The sequence below is a fragment of the Macrobrachium rosenbergii genome, chromosome 2 (genome assembly GCF_040412425.1).
Source record: "Macrobrachium rosenbergii isolate ZJJX-2024 chromosome 2, ASM4041242v1, whole genome shotgun sequence".
NCBI lineage: Eukaryota > Metazoa > Arthropoda > Malacostraca > Decapoda > Palaemonidae > Macrobrachium > Macrobrachium rosenbergii.
In genome coordinates this window covers 94,503,765-94,526,859 of record NC_089742.1, presented here as the reverse complement: position 1 = coordinate 94,526,859, position 23,095 = coordinate 94,503,765, and the positions used below count along the sequence as shown (strand labels likewise).

The 23,095-nt window shown below is 39.8% G+C and overlaps 1 protein-coding gene across 1 annotated transcript in view; it reads left to right on the top strand.

Moving 5' to 3' along the window:
- LOC136843715 (uncharacterized) overlaps nt 1-23,095 on the top strand; it is a 780,729-nt gene that overhangs the window by 420,124 nt on the left and 337,510 nt on the right. Inside the window, 1 exon segment of the mRNA XM_067112312.1 lies at nt 14,733-14,900. Within this exon segment, the coding sequence (XP_066968413.1) occupies nt 14,733-14,900 (168 nt within the window).

The following is a 23,095-nucleotide window of genomic DNA, read 5'->3' as shown; positions in this document are numbered from 1 at the left end:
TATATATATATATATATATATATATATATATATATATATATATAATCACATATCCATCAATTGTTATATATATATATATGCATATATATATATATAATAATATATATATATATAATATCAAATTGGATATATATATGATGGATATATATTATATATATAAACTTAATCGTTACACAATTGTTCTGTGCTTGGACAAACAGTGCACATTATCAAGTGGAGCGTTTATTCACCAGACGCGTAGTCAAACAGCTGTATTTATGTCTGTGTCCAGCTGTAGCTTATATATTTTATCCTATAATCGCCTGGCTGCTCCTGTGTGACTCCCACCCCGTCGTGACCTTAGCCTTTTTCTGCCCCCTTCTTCTTCCAGGGGGCAAAGAAAGGCCAAGGTCACGAAGGGGTGGGAGTCACACTGGACCAGCCAGGCGATTATAGGATAAAAAGTACCCAGCACACAGATATAAATAAAGCTGACTACTACCTGGTCACTGCACGCATACTTGGTCATGTGGACTGTTTGTCCAAGAAAGCTTGTAACTTTTGGAATAAATACTCCACCAGATACCACCCAGTTTGAATGAGGTCCTTTCTGAATAAATATATATATATATATATACCACCCATATATATATTGAATATATATATATATATATACACATATATACGTATAAAATATATATATATATATATATATATATATATATATATATATATATATATATATATATATATATATATATATATATATATATATATATATATATATATATATATATATATATATATATATATATATATATATATATATTGTAATGAACTTATGTTCACTAAAATATTTAATACTTAGGAAGTGGCAAGAGCAGGCTCTTTTTCATTTTTAAGATCATTGCCATAAAGGATTATTTAAAGCTAAGGGGCAAGATCACCAACAGGGCAAAAACACAGAAAAACACTCAAAGAGGATAACGAAAAAATGCTAAACAAACTTAAGTATTTATTACAAAAAATATTAATAACTTGAATGAAACCCCACAAAAATAACTGAATAAGGGTGTACAAAAAACCTTCACCTAAAATAAACTCTTTCACACGATAGATCGAGAGACAGTAAGTAGGAGGAGGAAGGAAAACAACCAATTCCTATGAAAGCCCTGTCTTCGTAGCCGCATTAACCTTTCGATAATCAAAGCATAGTCTATGCTGACCACCCTCCTTTTTTACCGAGACTACCGGAGAGCTCCATGGACTATGACTGGGCTCTACGAGATCATGGTCCAACATATACTTCACTTCGTCTTTAACGATGTCCCTTTTGGAGGGGTTCAACCTATACGGACCCTGTTTAATAGGTTGTGCCTCCCCTACATCAACATCGTGTTCTGAAATATTAGTTCGTCCTGGCGTATCCTGAAACAAATCTTTATAATCATTAATTAACTTAGTTAAGGACGTTGCTTTATCCTTATCCAGATGCTGAAATTTAACATCAAGGTTATCAAGAATACTTGAATTATTGGACAGACCATCAGGTCCCACAGATAATTTAATATCTACCATAGGATCTACTTCTATCTCTATCAGTGACACTGTTTCTACATCTACCTCTACTTCTCTACTGACAAAAGGCTTCAACATATTAACATGACAAATTTGGGTTTTTCGACGTCTTTCAGGGGTCTCAATAAGGTCATTCACGTCATTCAGTTTCTTGAGTACCTTCCACAGACCTGAAAATCGAGCCTTGAGTGGATTCCCAGGCATGGGAAGCAGTACCAAGACTGTCTCCTGGATCAAAATGTCTCAATTGGGTGCCAACATCGTAATTTGTTTTCATAGTAGCTTGAGCCTTTGTTAAATTTTCCCGGGCAAAGGTCCAAGCTTTACACAACTTCTCCTGTAGATTAGATACATAATCCAAAATATTCATATCAGGGGTTTCTCCCTCCCAGTATTCCCTCACAACATCCAATGGACCACGAACACAATGTCCAAAAATAAGCTGAAAGGGAGAGAAACCCAACGTCTTGTTCGGCGTTGACCTGATCGCAAATAAAGCGTAAGGGATCTCTTTATCCCAATCACAACCAGTTTCTAAACAAAATTTTTTTAATATAGATTTAAAGGTTTGGTGAAATCTCTCCACTTGGCCCTGACTTTCAGGGTGATAAGGGGAGGAAGTAACATGGTCAATCTCTAACTCATTCATTTTTCGTTTAAAGTACCTACTCGTAAAGTTTGTACCACGGTCACTCTGAATAATTTTGGGAATACCAAACCTTGTAAAGAAGCCAACCAATGCCTCAACAATTTTTTCCCCTCTAATACTCCGCAGCGGGACAGCCTCAGGGAAACGTGACATCCTATCAACCATTGTCAAAATATATTCATGTCCCCCGCGTGTCCGCAGTAAAGGACCTACTACATCAATAATCACTTCCCTAAAAGGTTCCCCCGCTGACGGTATAGGAATTAAGGGAGCTTTAGGAATTTTCTGGTTCGGCTTCCCCATGAGTTGACAAACTTTACAAGATAATACATGTCACTTCATATCACGACGCATCCCAGGCCAGAAAAAATGTTCAGCTAATTTCTGAAAAGTTTTCATGACCCCGAATTACCCTGAAAGGTTATTCTCATGAGCTAAAAATAATAATTTAGAATGGTATTGTTCTGGGATTACCAATTGCTTCACAACCTCTACCTGGTCAGCAGGTGCATTAGCTGATCTACTGACTCTATACACCAAACCTCCTTCTTTAAGAAAAACAGGTCTTGATAAATCATTAAGATCACAATCATCAAAATCAGAAAATTAATTTGTTTCGGCTTCTTTTAAAGCCTCGACATCCCATTCAATATCATTAAATAAAATATCTCTACTTCTATTACTACTACTACTCGTCACAGTGTCAGTCGTCTGTCTATTTATTTCATCCATATCTAAATTGATATTCTCGAGATCAATCTCTCGTGCACGATAACGAGTAATAACAGAGACTGGTTCCAACACAGAACCATCAAAACAACACTCATCATCCCCTGTCTCTGTAAGAGTCAAAATCGGGAAATAATTTGCCTCATCATGTAACACTAAATCATTAGCAAACAACATGTCAACACCGGGAACGGGTAAACTGTCGACCACCGCCAGTTTTACCGTACCCTTATAATAATCAGTTTCTAGATACATAGTTTCGAGAGGATAAGAAGCAACCGTGTTAGGAAATCCTCCCAAAACTACAAAATCATTATTTGAAAATTCAAACCCATTAGGTACAGACTTTCTCAAAATTAAAGATTGTGCTGCACCAGTGTCATGAAGAATCTTAACACTACGTCCCATTTGTTTGTTACCATCAGTGAAAACCGTTCCATTCGATATGTACTTAGCAAATGTCAGTCACTTACTATTTTCAGTTAATACCTCTTCCTTTGGAGACTTCTCTGCAGAAACAACACTAACGGGCTCTCTATTCTTTTCCAAATAATTTTTCATGGCATAGCAATTTGCCTTTACATGACCCTTCCTGTTACACCAATAACAACTTAACCTAGACTCCTGAAATTCTCTACGTCCACTACCACCACCAGACCTACTACTATACACGTAGCTACGTGACTCTACATTGCCATTTCTACCACTATTTACGTTTCGGTTTACATTTGTATTCTGATCATAGTCATTGGACCATTTCTGATAAGGTTTTCCCTGCCAACTATTTCCATTATGGGGAGAGAACTTTTTAGGAATTTCCTTCTTTACCGAGTCATGCCTGTGTGCAAGGGAGTACTCATCAGAGGCAATTGCCACCTCCTGCAAAGAATCAATTTTCAACTCCTCTAAATGAATCTTTAGCTCTCTTGACACAGACCTCTTAAATTCTTCGGTCAAAATTAATTCCCTAAATTTTTCAAAACTGTCAACCTCTTTGGACTTTACCCAATCGTCCATGAACTGTTCTTTCTTTTGCGCGAATTCCACGAAAGTCATATCCGGACTCTTCTTAAAATTTCTGAATTTTTGCCTATATGCCTCTGGAACAAGATCGTAAGCTTTTAGGATTATTGCCTTAACGGAGTCATAATCAGATGACAAGTCCTCGTTAAGCATATTGTACACACGCTGAGACTTACCTTTTAAGTGGTCCACATGTCCCGAGGCCAATTCAGCTTTTTAGCAATCCTCTCGAAAGAAATAAAGAATTCAGGGATGTCTTCTTCATTAAATAGGGGAACAAGTTTAAGGGCACTTAATAAATTAAATTTGTCATTATCACTACGATTATTACTACCATTATTAGCTGACAACTGCAATTTTAACAATTGAATTTCATGATCCCTCTCCTTCACCCTTTCTTCAGCCTGTAACTGCTTTCGATTCCAACTCTTTAATCTTTGCTTGTTCCCTCAAAATACTCAATTTCAGTTCACTTACTCGACCATCATCATTACCTTCATTACCCATTTCCCTATTTGTATTACTAAGACTGTCCTCTTTCTCCTCCACATCTCTGGCACCTACCTCTCCCTTCTCATTTTCTACATTTTCCTTACCATTCTCTATTTTCTCATCAGTGACGCTATCCAGGGTTTCTTTATAGGACCTAGCGGCTTGAATGACCTCAAATAAAAGCTGACCTTTCCTAACCTCTGAAGCCAAACTCAAATCTAGGAACTCAGCTAAAATAAACAACTGATCTCTTTTTAGATCATAGAGATTCCTCTCCCAATCTGGATCTGCCAAAAATTTGGCAGCAGCAGTCTCTTCCACCTCAAAATGATGCATGATTATTCGCAAAGTGGGGTGAAACTATAATAATTTACCAAACCCTATTCACTAACCTAAACACCTCTTTGAGTGCAAACGTGAATTACGCTGTTGGATGATCCTGGCAAGGTCTCCAAAATATATAATGAACTCATGTTCACTAAAATATTTAATACTTAGGAAGTGGCAAGAGCAGGCTCTTTTACATTTTTAAGATCATTGCCACAAAGGATTATTTAAAGCCAAGGGGCAAGATCACCAACAGAGCAAAAACACAGAAAAACACTCAAAGAGGATAATGAAAAAATGCTAAACAAACTTAATTATTTATTACAAAAATATATATAATAACTTGAATGAAACCCCACAAAAATAACTGAATAAGGGTGTACAAAAAACCTTCACCTAAAATAAACTCTTTCACACGATAGATCGAGAGACAGTAAGTAGAAGGAGGAAGGAAAACAACCTATTCCTCTGAAAGCCCTGAAAAACTTTAGTATGAGAGAATGAAAGGGGGAAGATCCTTAATCCTAGGTTTTACAAATAAACCTTAATAATTACATACTTAATAAAACACTCAAAAAACAATTGATATCGAATATCAGTTGACCACATCCAGGGTAGTAATACAATGAATTTACAGAAGTGGCAGAACCACATACATGGCTGTCCCAAAAACGATCCTGAAGTCACGAGGAGTCTGCAACTGGAGGATACAGCACACTGACACGTGTCAGCAACATCTATATAAAGTGCACAGTTTATATCCTTACCGGCTATCAAAAAGGTTTCAGGCGTTTTCACGACTCTGGAGGTTAGCAGGACGAAGGCACACAGGACGAGGGGAAAGACAGGCTGTCCTTCCAAAGGCAGCAGGAGAGTCCAGGGATGCAAAGACGAAAACTGGATGCAGGGGAGCACAGGCAGTGCCCTCCAGAACGCATGGGAAGGGCGTCCGACCGCAGCAAAGGAGATGTCCCTCAGAAAGTAGCTGCAACAGTCTCCAGAGGAAAAACCAGCAACGTCCTCCGAAATACAGAAGCAAATCCTTCAAAGCTGTACAAAAATTCAAATTTCGAATCCTGCACGAAAAAAAAGTCTCCAAAAACCTCCAAGATAGGGAGCCGAATACACACTGCCTTCATCCTCAGCCAACAGTCCCCACCAAACGTGAGGCAGCGAATGGGGAATCACCAAACAAGCATTTCAGCCAAATAATTACATGAAAAGAGAAACAAAACAACTTTCATGGGTGAGGTACCACTTAAATAATAAAAAACCTTCGGTAGGAGCGAAAACAACCTTAACCAGCTTTTCTTGTGGCACAAAAATAAAATTGAATTGAAATTAACTGAAAGTAATTTACTTTAAAAGGCCACGAATAAAAATTAAGCAAATTATTATAATATATATATATATATATATATATATATATATATATATATATATATATATATAATATATACAGTATATATATATATATATATATATATATATATATATATATATATATATATATATTTATAAATATTCTTTATAAATATTCTGCTGTTTGCCCTGTCTCCATTATTAAATGAGAATATTATTCTAACAAAGACAGGAAGGCGTCTCTGTCTACGCTAAGGGAAGCTCAGCGGGCAGAAGTAGGCTGTGTGTTTTAAAAAAGTAACATCTTTAGTAGCTGATAATGTAGCATTAGGGGCCTAACCCATAGGGATGGTTTCACCAAGTAACCTCTAGTGAAGGTGGTCATAAGCTTCCTTTTGCTCTGTCCTATGCATTTGGTGATGTTTTGTCAAATTTTCAGGTTGCTGGAGGCATATAGGCATATGTTGGAAAAACAGCCCAGGACTACAGCTATGACCTGAGCCAATGCCTCAGAGAGAGACTTGCAGCTGCAAGAAGCACATGCGTTGTGTGTAACTAATTCTTTGTGCTTGCCCTCTTACTGTTTCATTGGTACTAGTGAGGCATAGAACGGGTCTTTTCAAGACTTCTGATTGTCAGTTGCATGCGCAAGCAACCCACACCAATGGCGAGCCAGAAATTTGACTGTTTCTTCGTCGATTCACTAGTATTCTTCCTCTGTATTTCATCTTTTCCCTTTGTTTTCACCACTTCACCACCATCTACGAGAACCTGGTATAATCAATTGTCTTTTATGAAGTCTAGTGTAAGAATAATTAATATTGCTTAGTGAATTGTGTAAACTATTCCCGTGCAGTAAGTAGGAATTAGGGAAAGTTAAGTAAGTAAATTTCAGGCAGCCTTGTGTCTTGATCCCATTGTTCGGAAGAGAAATAGCTTTCCTAATAGGAATCTGCGCGCTATATCTACCAGTATAGACATCCGTTGTGTTATATTTTCTTACTGGAGCAGGGGAAATTGACTGTCAGACGCTGACCAATTGTTCATGCAATTTCCTCGCTATCACCACACATTCCTTCTTTGTCAGGACTAATTGGGACGTAAAGGGGTTTGATGTAATCCATTTGTTGTAGAATAATCCATTATCCCATACATTGTTTCCCTTACTGGCGACTTTATTCAATTAAGTAATTGTCTGTCTTTGAGGTTAACTTTAGCTTTAATTGACAGGTTGCATGTGCAATTGGCGATGCAGGGCACCATAAATTACATTAATTAATTAATAAACTCATCAGCCAAGCACCACATGTAACACTGGCGATCTGGCCTAGGATCTAATTAATTTAGATAAAAGAACCTGGAATCAAATTAATTACACATTAATTCCAAAGAGAGAAGTCAGATATTTAATTTCATGCTATTCTTCCAAACAAGGAGACAGGACAAGGCATAATAATAATGAGAATACCAGTTTATAATTAAGAAATTAGCGTAGATAGGAAAGCGTGCGTTGAGAGCATTTATAATTATCAATTTGCAAAATTTTAAAAAGAAACACTTTTGCTGTGTTCAGATACTGTGGGGTTCTACATTCCAGCAAAGGTCGTGGGCCGAATTATTGAGTCATTGTTAATATTTTGCTATTTTCCCCGGCCAAGGATTAATGCATGATATTGATTTTTGAACGAGTTAACTAGTGCACAAGGAATAATGGAGAAAGTGTGCCTAACGTGTCTCTCATAGGTAGGGAGGATAAAATTTGCGGAGTTCGTTGAATTTCAAAAGCAGTAACCGCGTTCGCCACTATGAAGAGGTCTGATCAAGCGTATTGGACTTAATAAGTGTTCATATAGTGGGAAGCATATCAAAATCCTGTGTCATTAATATTGCAAGTGTACAGCAACAGTTAATTAATTTCATAATACTTTGCATTTTAAGTAAAGTAAATTCAGTCCCGTCAGGACGTCACGATTCCATTTCCCTATCATCTTGCTAGCGGCTGCTCCACAAGTGTGATGGAAGTGGATGGCAATTAATTCAGTGCGGGAAAGAAAAAGAAAAAACATAGCTCATAGTAATTTTGTTTTCTATCTCCATAACGTAAAATCCTTTTCATTGTTGGTGTATTTAGTTTAAATCTGTATTCCTGCATTTGCGTTATTCGTTTTGTGAAAGGAATTCGAGTGCTTTGTGTGGTTCAATTGTAAACAAATGCGCCTCGAGATATTGTGTATTCATCCGCTGAGCCTGCTTTCAGCCGCATTTGTTTTGAATTTGCTGTGTGCTAACGGGATTCATCTGACATTTTGGAGCCCTGGTTGACCACTCCCCATGTCCGCCATCTTGAAGCCTTAGTTGTTATGGGTTGTGTGATTGGTTTGTAGGGCCACAGTCACCTTTAGCATCTGCCTCATTGCCATTTCGGGGACTACTTCGTCGTGCGGAGTAACCCACCTCGCAAAATCTTAGCCAGACATAGACTGCAATAGATAGAAGCTAGGATAGGGTTCCATACAATAGATAAAAACACGACATAATTGAGTCAGGGAATGATATGTCTTAGTTAGGAAATATATAAGAAATTCCTATACAAATCCACTGGCGTAAGAAATCATATAAAGAAAAGAAATTATAATTTTAATCATAACTCCTCAGAGTAAGATGCCCAACTCGGGCTACAGGGAAAACTACAATTGCTAAACCAATCCCCTAAGAGAGCCCAAGAAGACGTATCTTCAAATAGGAACCCTGCTAGTGCAGTTATAAAAATTTTACTTAAATTTCCTCAGGTAGCACAAATTTGCTGGCTGAATCTCTCTCTCTCTCTCTCTCTCTCTCTCTCTCTCTCTCTCTCTCTCTCATATATTCAATATCAAGTAAGCATTCAACCTAACCTAACCGAGTGTACGTGCCCCTCTTCATAGAAAGTTCGGGCCGACACCAGGATAATTAAATCAACTAAACCAAATAACCAGAAACACCTCTGTCCCACAAATAGATGAGGACAAGTTAAGAGTAATTACAGTTAGAAACTGTCAGTCACGAGTGAGATCTTTTACCCAGACTTAAGCAGAAGGTAGCCTTTCCCCCTCTGCATGAGAAGGGGGTAGTAGCACAGCGGGTACTGGGACCAGACACTCACGAGGGCCTCAAAAGCAACCACAATTCCATTTTCTTTCCACAGTGCCACTAATCTGAAGCACTGTCATCAACCGAATAGCTTACATCTCTCTCTCTCTCTCTCTCTCTCTCTCTCTCTCTCTCTCTCTCTCTCTCTCTCTTATTCATTTGTTACACTCTGCTGGGGTAGAGTGCCTTTTCCTTAAATACAAACTAGTGGACTCAAGTAGAGGGTTCCAAAGAAGAAAAAACAAAACCAGACAAAGGGAGCACAGAAGAAAAGTCCTTTTGGTACCTAACCTACACCAGTACATAAGGACACTGAGTGCCACCAGTGTGACCTTTACACGGCACACCCAACCACAGTGCCACCTTATTGGAAAGGTGCCACACCACTGAAGAGTCACCCTACATCTGAGGGACACTTCCTTGCTGCCCAAGTACGTCCAGTTGACCCAGATAGATGCCCTTCCCCACCAGAACCATGCAGCAGAGAATTATAAAGCCTTCATGGAGCTGGGGACAGCGGCACGTCTCACCGCATTGGACCTCACCAAATGGGTCAAGGAGCAGATGGATGACTTGGCCAAGCGAGAGAAGGAAGAAAGACTCGAACGGCGGAGGTATGAAGCCGAACAGAGGCAGCTGGAAGACGAAAGAGAAGAAAGGAGAAGACAGCATGAGTTAGCCTACAAGGAGAGTGAGCTAGCTCTCAAGGAAAAGGAGCTCGAGCTGGAAAGAGCAAAAAAGGAAAATGCTGAAGCTATGGCTAGACAGCAAGCCTCCAGTCCCACACCTGCTACACCAAATGCTCCAATCTCGAGCATTAATTCCTTCGTCCCCAAGTGGACTGAGGACGAGCCAGAAGCATGGTTGGAGGAAATAGAGACACTTTTTGATAACTACAGCACCACCGAGACAGAGAGAGCCTTAGTACTAGCCCTTCGCTCACTGGAGAAGAGCCAGAGAGGTGACATGGTTGAAGTGCATAGAGTCATCACGAAGGCCTACAAAATAACCCCGGAGAAATGGAGACAGTGGTCCCGAGGTCTTGCCAAGGAAGTCGGCTGGTCCTGGACTGAATGGGCCTGTCACAAGACCCAATCTGGTACCCGCTGGTTCGACTCCTTGTCTTGTACTATGTTTGAGGACCTCTTCAATCGAACCATGCTGGAGGATCTTTACCAATGTGCGCCTGGGCCTCTCGCTGTACATCTAAATGATAAGCAGCCCACCACCCTCATGGAAGCCTGCCGCATGGCCGATTCATGTGAAACCTTCAACCAGTCCCACAGTACATCTTAGCAGCGCATAGTGCCACTTGGGTACCTCTCAGGCTCAACTCACCCAAAGAATGGACTGCCGAACAAGCCTACGTGCACCTACTGTAAGAGGGTGGGGCACGCTGAAGCTGAGTGCCGATACAAGCTAGGCACTAACAAGCAGCCTCTACTACCAGCCAGAACTCCTCTCCCTCTTCATCCACTCAGCCCTCTCCACCAACAGTTACTACAGGTCACCGAGCCCCTACAAAGGGCCAGTGCAAATCCTGTGGTGCTGCTGGCCACTACAGTGCAGGACATCCGGCCTGTCCACATCATGTTCCCACCACCAACTTTGTCAACCTCATTAGCACCTCATTCTCCACGGCCGGGCCGCAAAAGATCCTGTACCCCGAGAGACTGGAAACCCAGTTCGTCTTGGTGCCCCACCTTAAGGGCTCTAGCCTGCCCATGACCCTTCCGGTCACGGTAGACACTGCTGCAGACATTAGTTTAATCTCTAGGGCCCAAGTGCCAGCTGGTGCATGGTTGATGAGAAAACCCAGTGAGAGATGAGGTGGATAGAGGGCCACACCATTTCCATTCCCACAGTCAAGCTCCAGACCACGACACCTTGGGGCACGCTACCCCACCGCCTTGGCGTGGTGGGTGGAATTCAGCCCGCAGTAGACTTCCTGTTGGGATGGGACCTTCTGTGGGGAAGCCCTTCTCCAATGCCACTTCGCAGCCACACTACCTCCTCCACGAGGCCCAGACTGTAGAACTCAATCAAGACGAAACCCCACCTTCTGCCCACTGAAGCGGTCAGCGGAAAGGGCACACACTAAACAGTTCTTGGCCTAGCCCTCTCCATTGGCGAAGGGGCAGCCAACAAAGAGGTCCTCCCTCTCCCCATAAAGACGTTCAGGAGGGACAGTCCTGCTGACCTAATTTACCGATCTGATTCCGATTTGGGGCAACCCTAGGATCCCTTTCAAGTAATTCGGAAATGGTAGCCTATACCTAATATGTTTAGATGCCTTCCTCTTCTGATATTGCTAATTTTGTGAATATTCTATTGCATTTCACATGTAAGAAATCGGAATTATTTTCTCCCAGTTGATTTAAGACTGATTAGTCAACAATATAAAAGAAGTCATGTTACCTTTGTAACTAATCAGCACAATAATTAAATGGGCCTAGTGGGGGATGGTGTAAATTGTTAACTAGCATAGATCTCAGAGATTTGTAAGAAACTTTAGCCATCTTCTGTGAGGTCAGGGGGCCTGGAGAGCAACATCTGAAATATGTGAAAAAAACTTAAATCCTACATACAGTATGTGTAAGTGCAAATATTTTAACAACGGGTTCAGAAAAAACTTATAAAAATTTAATACAGTTGCTGAAGGCAGAAAAAAATAAATGAATAGACATGACAGATCAATTCTGTTTTAAGAAGAATATTAGGAGTCAGATATCAAGACAGAGATATGATGCGCTACGGGAAATGATGAAAGTCCCAAATGCAAATGAAATAATGAAAGGGAGAAGGAAATGGCCTGGACTTGCCCTTTGCACCACTCCAGGGAGAAAAGTGTCATTTGGGCACCAGAATGGTTGGGCGACCCAGATCTACTCGTACTTGGATGAGAGCTGTGCAACAGATTTGTGACCGATAAAGTGCAGGAGAGGCATGAGTTTCAAAATTTCAGAGGTCCTTTGTGCTGGACGGCACTGGAGGTGATATTGATGGTGAAGTCTACTTACAGTGATGCTTGAAGCATATCTGAAAACTATATTTGTGAATGCAGCAACGTAAATTAAGCAACGTGGTGTGTAGGTTGATATCTGTTGCATGGGTAAGAAAATTCTGAAGAATGTCGAAAATTATTTTAATTTTATTATTCGCATTATTGTTTGACATTGCTCATGTTTCCGAGACAACTAAGTTGAGCAGTCCACAGAGAAATGAGAAGTTAATCTGAACACAATGCAGCTCATTTAATGATGTCCAAGTGTTTTGAGAGCTGTATGGAATTCCTGACATAATAAGAAAATATTTTTTATATGATTTTACAGTTCTCTACATCATGATATCTACTATTTTTTCTTATGTTTTCTGTCTGCTATGTCTTATGACGCGGCAGATGTGGATATTTTCTCTTCTGGTGAAGTTTATTAGGGATTTGTCGTCTAATTATCTTTTCTTCCTTTTGCTTATTACTGTAGTTGCCTTCGCGTTTCCTTTTGTCACATCTCATATGTAGATAAACTTCAAGAACTGTCTGCATTTTTTTCCATTCAGCTTAGAGCAGGGTAGTCAAAACCACGATCAGTTCTGCACTTTCAATACAAATTCCCTGCCATTTCCTCTACTGCGTAGGCTATTTCTTCACTCCTCTGATATTCACTGAAAATCTGGAATCATGTTATCACACCAAGAAGTCTCTTGTACTTGGCTTCTCTAAGTCTTTTAGTGCTTTGGATATATTTACTACTCAGCTTTTTATATGTATTAGAAAGAATCCTTTCCAGCAGTGCACAATATCGTTATGCCATAGAGTCCCTGTTTCTCCATTAGACAATTACATTAACAGTCCCTTAATTAGTAAAAAAAAATTATTTCTACTAGTTGGGGCCTCTTTAGAGTTTATTGTATATGCTACTTCTTTATCTGCGGATGCTACTTTTTATATATATCCACATTATGTGTGAAAGCTATGGACTCAAATGTAGATGGTACTGCATAGAAAATGTGAACTTAATTTTTGTAACAAGAGCAGTTCTTGTTATTAAAAATATATTGATTTTAATCTCAAATACTAACAGTGAAACTATTTCGATTGGGAGAAGGATAGAATGGAATATTTACAAGATTCTCAGTGGTTATTTAGGTTTAATTATAACATAGTTTCATTGTATGTTTGGTGCATTTATGTGGCATGCTAACGTCATGAACAAAGCAAGATATCATGCAGTACAGATGAAGTTAGTAACACCAGTCATCAAAGAATGATTGTGTAAATCTGTTTCAGAACTGTCAGTCATAAAATTAAATTTAAATCGTAATGGCTAACTGTTATTTTCACTCTTAAAGAGTGGTGGTGCACCCGTCACTCCAGGCTCAAATCATTATATGCATGCTTCAGTTTCATTACCTGGCATTCTTCTCTCTACAGGCAAACCTTCCATACCATGGTAACTTACCAAAAATCAGTGCCTTTTGTTGTACCTCTTATTCAGACCCTTTTTCTAAACTCCTGGTGTCCTGTCTGCCTTCCATATCTGATTTAGCCACTTTCTTCTGCTATCAATACTACAATATATTACTTAATAAAAAGAATTTTTGCGTGTGATTGCAGTCATACAATCAATGCATGCTTGTAGGTATTCTATATTTTAGAGCCAAAACCCAGTAACAATGAAGGGCTCAGTTAGTAAAAGAATATATAGCTTGTGATGAATACTGTACCATATTCATTAAAACACTTAATGTTCTCACAAGACATGAAACAGAATCTAATCTGAGAGCACTAGAGAACATAATTATCTTGCTCATTCAGGCACCACAAGAGATTATCTACCTCAAACTCTCAAGGGCAGGCCTTTCACCCAGCATGTTCCGCACTGTCATGAGGCAGCAAACAAGTATTAGCAATGTTTGGGCTTGACCTTTCATCAGGACTCTTGTTGCAAGCATGTGGTCATTTTCTAGGTGTATGGAACTAGAATAAGTTTGCTATGAGGCTTGACCATTAAGCTTTCAGTTTTTTTTTTATTAACATTCCTGAATAAATCTCGAAATACCCTGGGAATCATTTTCTGTTTGTTACTTTTCAGCATATCTTTTGCCAGTTTTGCCACATTTTAGTTACATATCAAACTTGTTATAAAATTTTCTACCACCATTCGACATCAATTTGGTGATAATAGCTATTCTAATATTTACAACGCTGATGGTTTAAGAGACTGTACTGCTGCTTTAAGGCACTAGGCTCAGTGTCTTAGTTTTTCTGTCCGCAAAAACATCGGCTGCTCTTGGTATTTTTTCACTTCTTCTCTTCTTCATCTTCATCATATATGATTGTTCGCTCATTTTGAATAAAAAAAGATAATAATAACAATAGTGATGATAATTATTGTAATTTAGTGCAAAAATAAAAAAAATTGCTGTAAGAAAAACTGCAATAACATTTATTTCCAATTACCAGAATGACTCACATCAGAATGACATCATAGATCCTCTCACGATTGTCAAGAGAAAAACTCTCGAGTTGGCTGTGTTTTGTGACGATGTTCTCTACAACAACTTTCCTCAAAAACTGAAGAACGCAAATTCTACAAGATTACTCGACTACATTTTGACATTGATTAACGCAGTAAGTACTTTCTCGTTTTTTGTTCTCATGAAGATACCTTTGTTCCGTGATACTTGCCTTTTATATTGAAAAGAAATTTATGCTGCCAAAGAGTGTGCAATTGGCATTTTCTAGAATATAGCTTCAAAGTTGATTAACTTGAATCCATTGAACTTCCTTTTGAAGAAAATATGGAAGAGTATATTAGTTTAATAAAATAGTCATACCAGACGTAAAATCAGTGCACATCCTAAATTGTTTGAAACGGCAGTAAGAGTGCAAGACCCTAATATACACTAAATATATATTGAAAACTATGGGCAAATCCAGAGAGACTGAACCACATACCAAATTAAAAATAGCATAAAGTGGCTAAAGACACAGTTTGACTTCATTTGGCCTCTCCACTGCAGCTTCATCTTGTTTACCTTAATTAATAACACTAACACTTCTATCCCATCTTGAACTGACGATCTCTTGCTCTCTTGTTGCAGTGATGCTTTTGTCATCCCTGTACTGCATATAAACTCACCCTGGCTAATCAAGGGGTCTCTCTCAGGTGATCCATCAGCTCCAGCACTTACTGGTAGGCAATGTGTGCTCACCTGTACAGTCTCTGGTCCTCCCACTGTCCTCCCATACAGTAGCTCAACTGTGAAAATTCAGTGCTTAAACGTGGTGCTTCTCGGTGTTTGGGAAAAGATTGTAGGTAAATCTGGTCCCAATCCTTTGGTCTCTCATGGCACATCTGCAGCAAAGACTGTTGATCCTTTAAGACAATCCATTATATACATTTTGGGTTACATGGGATTGTGGAGGGCTGCTTGGTGTTCACTAGACAGCTCACATACTCTATCATTTCAATTCTACCCTGCTGAAAACTTCAAATAGCACTGCCACTATGTATTCATTTTCTGTTTCAGGGAATGCCTCTGCTTCTGGATACCTTATAGCCAAGTTCACGACTGTCAAATGTATCTTTTCCCCCTCTCCAGTGTGAGCAGTATAGGTCTAATCAGATAGGATGTTATTCTCCTCAGTGGCTCTCCCATTAATAGCATCTTTCCTAGTGGTATTTTACTCTCATGGCCCCTTAGTACAGCCTTCTGGCAGATGTTGCAAGACCTTCAAAATCTGGTGACATCCACAACTACTCCGTGCCAGTGGAAACTGCTAGTTATATGGTAGACACTTAGCTCCAAGATGGCCACTAAAAATGGACTCACGGGCCAACTTCATTATTAGAATTTGCCACAATTCTCCAGTCAACTTGCCTTGGAAAACATGCCATCAATAAGTTTTATCTCGAAAATTCGTTCACCCCTTGTCCCGTATTTTGCATGAGTTCTGGATGTTGCCCACTGCTTGGCTTGAATGGTACCCTTCTGATGGGTTTCTTTTAGCTGGGCCGCTTCTGCATGCAGGATGCTAGACACTACTGCCAGTGGCATGATACAGTGTTTCTCTTGCTGGGTTTATGCTCTGGTCAGATACATCCCTACATTACTTTCCTCTGACTCGTCCTTTGGTTCCTCTGTCCCCGCAGCTTTCCTTACCATCTCTGCCTTATGTTTAGCCTCTTATTTTAGATCCTTTATACCTGAAATGTTTCACAGAGTAAGGGTATAAATGGGGTTATTTCAGCACTTAGAATGTCATTCTCTTACACAGTAAGGAGTGTTCACATAAATCCTTGCAACTGGATCCCTACTGATTATTCTGTCAGTGAGTGTACTAACTTATTTTTTATTGTCATTTGGTTCTCAGTTGCCAAACTTAAGAGTATCTTGTAGCACTGTAACTTCCCTGGCTTACATAACCTTCAGCAACTGGTAAATTTTGGTGCCTCTTTCCCTGCTCCTTTGATCTGCATTTTCCTAACACAACAGGTAGTTCAGCTTCAGCTTGCCACTTTCAACGTAGTTTTCCAAGTGGACTATGTCAACATCCTCACAAATAATGATAGAGGTCACAGCCTTTAGGTCTTCCACTACCGTAGCATTGGCTTCATTTTGCTTGAACTTATGGTGGTCTTTATTATAATAAGCACACAATTTTTAGCTGAGTGTCCTGGCTTGTAGCACAAAGTACCCACCTTCACTCTTATCAATCTGCTTCTGCTCGGCTGTCTTGTAGTCCTTGGGTTTCTGGCTACTCCCACTAAACTTCTTCAATAGTGTTTGGCATTCTGCTGAGCTTCTCCTGTGAGCTTCTAAATACCACCCAGCAAGTTTCACCATCTCACCAATGTCCTTTAGTTCTCTTTCCCTAATGAATAATTCCATCTTGATTGAACAAGTGATGAAAAACAGTTCTCTAATGAGTGAGCTGCTAAGTCACCAAAATCTTTTGTGCATTCAGCCATTTCAGTCTACTTGTTGAAATATCTCTGTAGCCTATTATAATCTGAAATTCAGTCTCACATTGTTCAGCTTTAGCATCACAAAATTTCTTCCTAAATCCATCTTCAGTTATCTCATATGTCTTCAGTAGTGCTTACTTTAGGCTATCATAGGTCAAGGCTTCATCAAAAGGCATGCTACAAAAAAATTGTTATAATGGAGTGAGACAAATAACCCCTCATCTCTAGGCCAATCTTGATACTCTTCAAATCTGTCAAATCATTTGATGAAAGTGTCCACATCATCATGCTTCTCTTCAAATCTGAGTAACCTCAGCTTTATGGTAACTATCGGCATAACAGTGCTGCTGACCTGTAGCTTTACAGCTCCACTGCTAACTTCTGCCTTGAGTCCTAACACCAGAAGTTCATGTTCATGCTGCCTTCCAGCTTCTTCTTTTGCTGCTTCCCATTCAATTTCTCGTTCTGCATGGGCTAGATCTTGCTGGTCCTTCACAAAATCCCTTAATTCTGGGCCGTCCAAACCTGTCTCCTTGGCCAGGTCTATAAGCTTTGGAGGAAGTATTGGAAATTGATGAAGTGTTTCCAATTATATATATATATATATATATATATATATATATATATGTATATATATATATATATATATATATATATATATATATATATATATATATATATATATATATATATATATATATATATATATATATATATAGATGTAGATACACACACACACACACACACACACACACATATATATATATATATATATATATATATATATTATATATATATATATATATATATATATATATATAAATTTCTGGCTCACATAGGGATTGAACTCCAGTCTCTGAAATGAAAGGTCAGGCCATTGTCAATTGATCCACACGGGTTATAAAAAGACATTGGAACCTAAGGACTTCTGTACCTGGGGTTTATCCTTGGCAGGCTGTTGCCTAACATACTACCGAATTTTTATCCAATTTCCCAACCCACTAAATGAGCCATTTGGGGAGCATTTCATTTGAATTGCTCTGTCACCATGAATATGATGGAACTAATGAACTCATATTTCACAGAAATAGATTTCTTACTCACATTGGGATCAAACACCACTCTCTGTTGCCAGGGTGCTACCAATTCACTCATTGGTGGATCAGGAAGTTGGGTGAAGTTCGTGGTATGTTAGTCAACAGCCTGCCCAGGAAAACCTGAGGAGATTTCAATTAGGAGAAGGTCTTAGGAGAGAAATTTCAGGTCTGAATTAATTACATGTATTTACAGGAATCAGAAAAGTAAATTAAGAGGAGCCGTGTACACGAGGCTCTTGGCACTTTCAGGTTGATATTAGACAATAGACAAATTAAGAGTGCCATTCAAAACAGGGTCAAATTACGCTTAATTTACAATCAGGAAGGACTTGATTGAAGGACGTAAGGCACAGAGGATACAGATGGTTTCTGCAGCGAATCACACACCCTTTCTGTAATGCATGAGAAAGGGACACGATCAGTGGGTGAGCCTACACTCTGTTAATTATTACAATGGGAATTGCTGGAGGCTCAAGGAATTGACATCACATAAGATCAGTTACTTATTCTTTAACACTGATGAATGATTCCCTACAAGGGTCTAGGTCTAGTACAAATGCAAGGGAAAGTGGAAAAGGAAATAAAGTATGAGATAACTGACCAAACACTTTCATTGCACAATACCTTAGTTCCTTAAGCAAAGATCCTTGGTTGTAGAATAATGGGCTTTCAGTCGAGTGGACATCTATACAAGGCATGTTAAGGTCATACTCGGGATGGCAACCGATGGATCAGACTAAGGGTAATCCTTGGCTTGAGGGTAAGGATAGCTCAGCAGCTTGGTGCTGGGCCAGTTGCTTGTCTGCGCTCAACTCAACTGGCTTCATTATTCCGGGTTCATCCTTATCAGACCTCGGATTCCTGCCGGCGCCCATTGCCCCAAGCAATTCAGGTGTCCTGCATATCGTGGGCGAATTCTGTTAGATCCTGCTTTAGGCCCTTCACATGGCTGGTGAGAACTGCAGGTTTCTTTGTGTGGAAAGTGTTCTTGGCCAGTACATGTCATTAAGGGATTAAGTTGAGTGCTTTGAGGAGGCTTAGCGAGGGGAGGTACTGACCCTGACTAATTTAATGGGCAAAATTCAATTACTAGGGTGTTATTTTCCCCAAGTTTTAGTACGAAGTGTTGCCAAAAAGTGGATATTTCTAGCAGCTCCCCCTACAAGTAGATATTTTACACCTCTTTCGGGTGTGAATATCTGCAAATCAGCCTGAAATGCTTACAATTTACTGTCCTTCTCCTCAAACCTTTACAAAGCGTGTTAGATTAAAATCATATCAAGGGGACTACTGTTAAGTGATTAGGTTTTAACCTTCATATGCATGTGTTAGTAGGGCAGCACCTGCAATTATTTAATATTTCTTGGTGTAACTTTAATGTGAAATTAATTTAAACTTGCAGCTAAGCCACTATGCAGATTCTACAATAATGATACTTAAGATATTACAAATACAATGTTACATGCATATAGGCTAGGATGGATTTCTGCCTGTTGGGGTAGAGACCCGACTTAGCTACAATAAAGTACAATTTCATACAAATTTAGAAGCTTTTATACATTCATGTGGCTACTCAGTTGGTGAGTGCCATGGTACCTTGCTGAGGTGGTGGCACTGTGCCAGGTGTGGCATTAGTGTCGTGAGTGCCTAGTGGCTCTGTGATATACAATTAATTTTCCCTTTACAGAGTTTTGAATTTGTCATGAAAGTAATTGGACGAAAGGAAAGTCAAAGACTTGAAGTGCCAGAGAGTCTGGCAGTTGGCACTTTTCATTGGTCAGAATGTGAAGTTTAGTAGGAGAGTTATGCGAGTTGACAGTTAGTTGTTACAAGGCTTAAATTTAGATCACAAATGATTAAAGTTACAGGAAAAGGTACAATAATACAAATTTACAATAGGTGAGGAAATACCCTAGCATCCTACTCTGGTTTGGGTGCCAAGGTCCTATTTACAGGTGGGCACTGTGCCACCAGGCATGGGTGCCACATGAGCCTTGCAGCTCATGGTCTTGTTAAGGATAGGACTTAGTGATGGGGCAGGACATCAACGATTTTGTTATTGGTACCCTTGATGTGTTGGACTTTCCAGTTATAGTCCTGGAGGTCCAGGCACCATCTCATGAGTCGCTTGTTTTGGTTTCTGAAGGTGGTCAAGTATATGGTCAAGTATACCAAGGGATTATGGTCTGTCAGGACGGTCAAAGGATACTTATGGTCAGTGTGGTATGTGTGATTACAATATTTGATGGCTTGAACCATTCCAAGTAGCTCCTTCTCAATGGTGCTGTATCTGGTTTGAGCTGGATTTAGTTCTTTGAGTGGTAAGCCACAAGGTCTGACTTCTCCCTTCTTCTGAAATAGGACTGCTCCAATGCCAATATCACTAGCATTGACTGCCAGTTAGAACAGGCTGTCATAATCTGAGGTGTGTCTGACTGGTTGACTTACGAGCACAGCTTTAGGTAGTCATATACTTTTTCACACTCAGTCATGCATCGGAATGGTTGATTTCCCTTGAAGGGGTTGGTGATCGGGGCTGCCGCATCTGAGAAGTTGGGAATGAACTGGTGGAAGTGTTGTACCATGCTGATGAAGCACCGGGCTTCCTTTTTGGTTCTCGGATACGGCATGTTCTGGATTGCATGAACGTTTGTGTCCTTTGACATGATTTTCCCATTTCCCACTATGTGACCAAGGTACATTATTTCAACAACACCAAACTGGCATTTTTTAAGATTTACAATGAGCTTGGCTTGCTGTAATGCTGATAACACTTGGACTAAGATGTGGAGATGTTCCTCTCATGAATTTGTGTACATTACAATGCTGTCTAAGTACACAATGCAATTCTTCAAGCCCGCTAAGACCTTGTTCTTCAAGAGCTGGAAACAGCTTATGGCATTCTTTAGCCCAAAAGGCATTACCTTACACTGGTAGCGGCCCTTTGGTGCGATGAAGGTGGTCAAAGGGCGTGACTCCCATGACAGGGGCACTTGCCAGTACCCGTTTTCCAAGTCTATTTTACTTAGGAAAGGGGGCACCCTAGGCACTCCAGACAGACTTTGATTCTTGGGAGTGGAGCAGGATAATGGGAAAAAAGTGCAAATGGTGATACAAGCAACAGGTTTGGCATGAGAACTTTTATTATCCCCATATATCAAAATCAACCTCCGGCCACCTCAATATTTGGCTATTTCCAAGATGGCTGACACTTTTCCAAAATGGTGGCAAATTTGCTGTATATTTCAAATATTTTCATTTCATAAGCCTATAAAAGTTGCATACTGTCCATATAATGATTGAGAATTTGTATTTTGGCATTCTTACTGTCATGAAGAGATAAAGTGATCCCATCTTTCCAATATGGCCACCATATGAACACCATATTTCCAAAATGGCCACCAAAGATTAAAAAGTATGTATCTCCTGAGAAAAACCAATATGTTTTGTGTATCAGTTAGTTTTAGCAAGTGCAGCTGCAGAGAGCTGTGCAGCTAAGTCCAGATTTGTGGCACTTGCACCTGCCATGGCATTCCTTTTTGCAGCCACACTTATTCAGTTCTTGGCAAGATTTTGCTACTATTGGCAAATCTGTCCAATGAGGAAACCAGGTGCCATCAATCTGTTGCCATCCCCAGTGTCTTGGACTGGGCAAAACTGGATGACATACTAAAGACTGACACCAAATGCGCCCTGCTTGAAACTCAGCTCTCTTACAATGCTCTCTAAGAGCCGCCCTTGTAGGGGGAATGCAGTCATAAGCTCTTTGCTTTCTTGCAAAGAGATCAAGTCTAGCCTCACTTACATTTTTATACGTACTGCTTCTGTCGTACATTAGCACCACGAACTCTTCAATAATTTGCAGGTCTTCATCTTCTACAGCTGCTGGTGTTATACTTAGTTTGGTGAAGTTGGGTGTGGCATGCTGAAATACAGTCCATGTTTGCCATGCAGACTTCTTCCCCTTTCCATGAAAGGTATACACTGTGTCACACCTGCTAAATGCATGGAAAAAGGGAAGGGCTGAGGCTTTTGGTCCCATGGCTGCTGCAATTTCATGGATAGGTCCACCTTATGTATTTTCCTCTATCAAATTTAATCCATAGTTTGTCCAAACCAGTTTTTTCTATGCTAGATACTGCTATGATGACAACGTCAGTGTCTGTACTACATACGATTGCACTTGAGATATCTTCATGCTTTGCAGCATATGCAGCATGTAAAAGGACTCTAGTATCTGCCTCTTCGTGAGCGCAGCCTTGTAGGTCAGCAGTGTCTTGTTCAGCTTTGCTACAAAGTGCAGCATCCCCTTTAGTGACAATTATGCATGACGTATCGTCTGCTTGAGATAAAATGATTGTATTTGCCAAATATGCAGTTTTGTTGTGGTCATTCCTGAGGAAGCTGGCCCAATTGCCAGTTTTCGCTGTGCTAATTACTCTCCGGCGAACTCCTGTGCCTCTTTTTTGTCTTGTTTGTGCTTTCATACTGTCTGTCCTATACACATCAAATACAATGTGTGTTTGCTTGTACCTCTGTATGTGCTTCTGAATCTTGGATAGGACTTCTTCTTTAGCATAAGACTCAAATGTAGACCCCTTGGTTGGTCTCAGAGCATTTATAAGAGCTGCACCATCTATTATGATAACATCAGCAGTAGGCTCTTTGTCAGGGATGTCTGATGCATGCTGTTCTAGTAGAGGCAGCAGCTGTGACTTGGTGCTGTGATACATCTGATTTGTTTAGTTCGTTGTTTT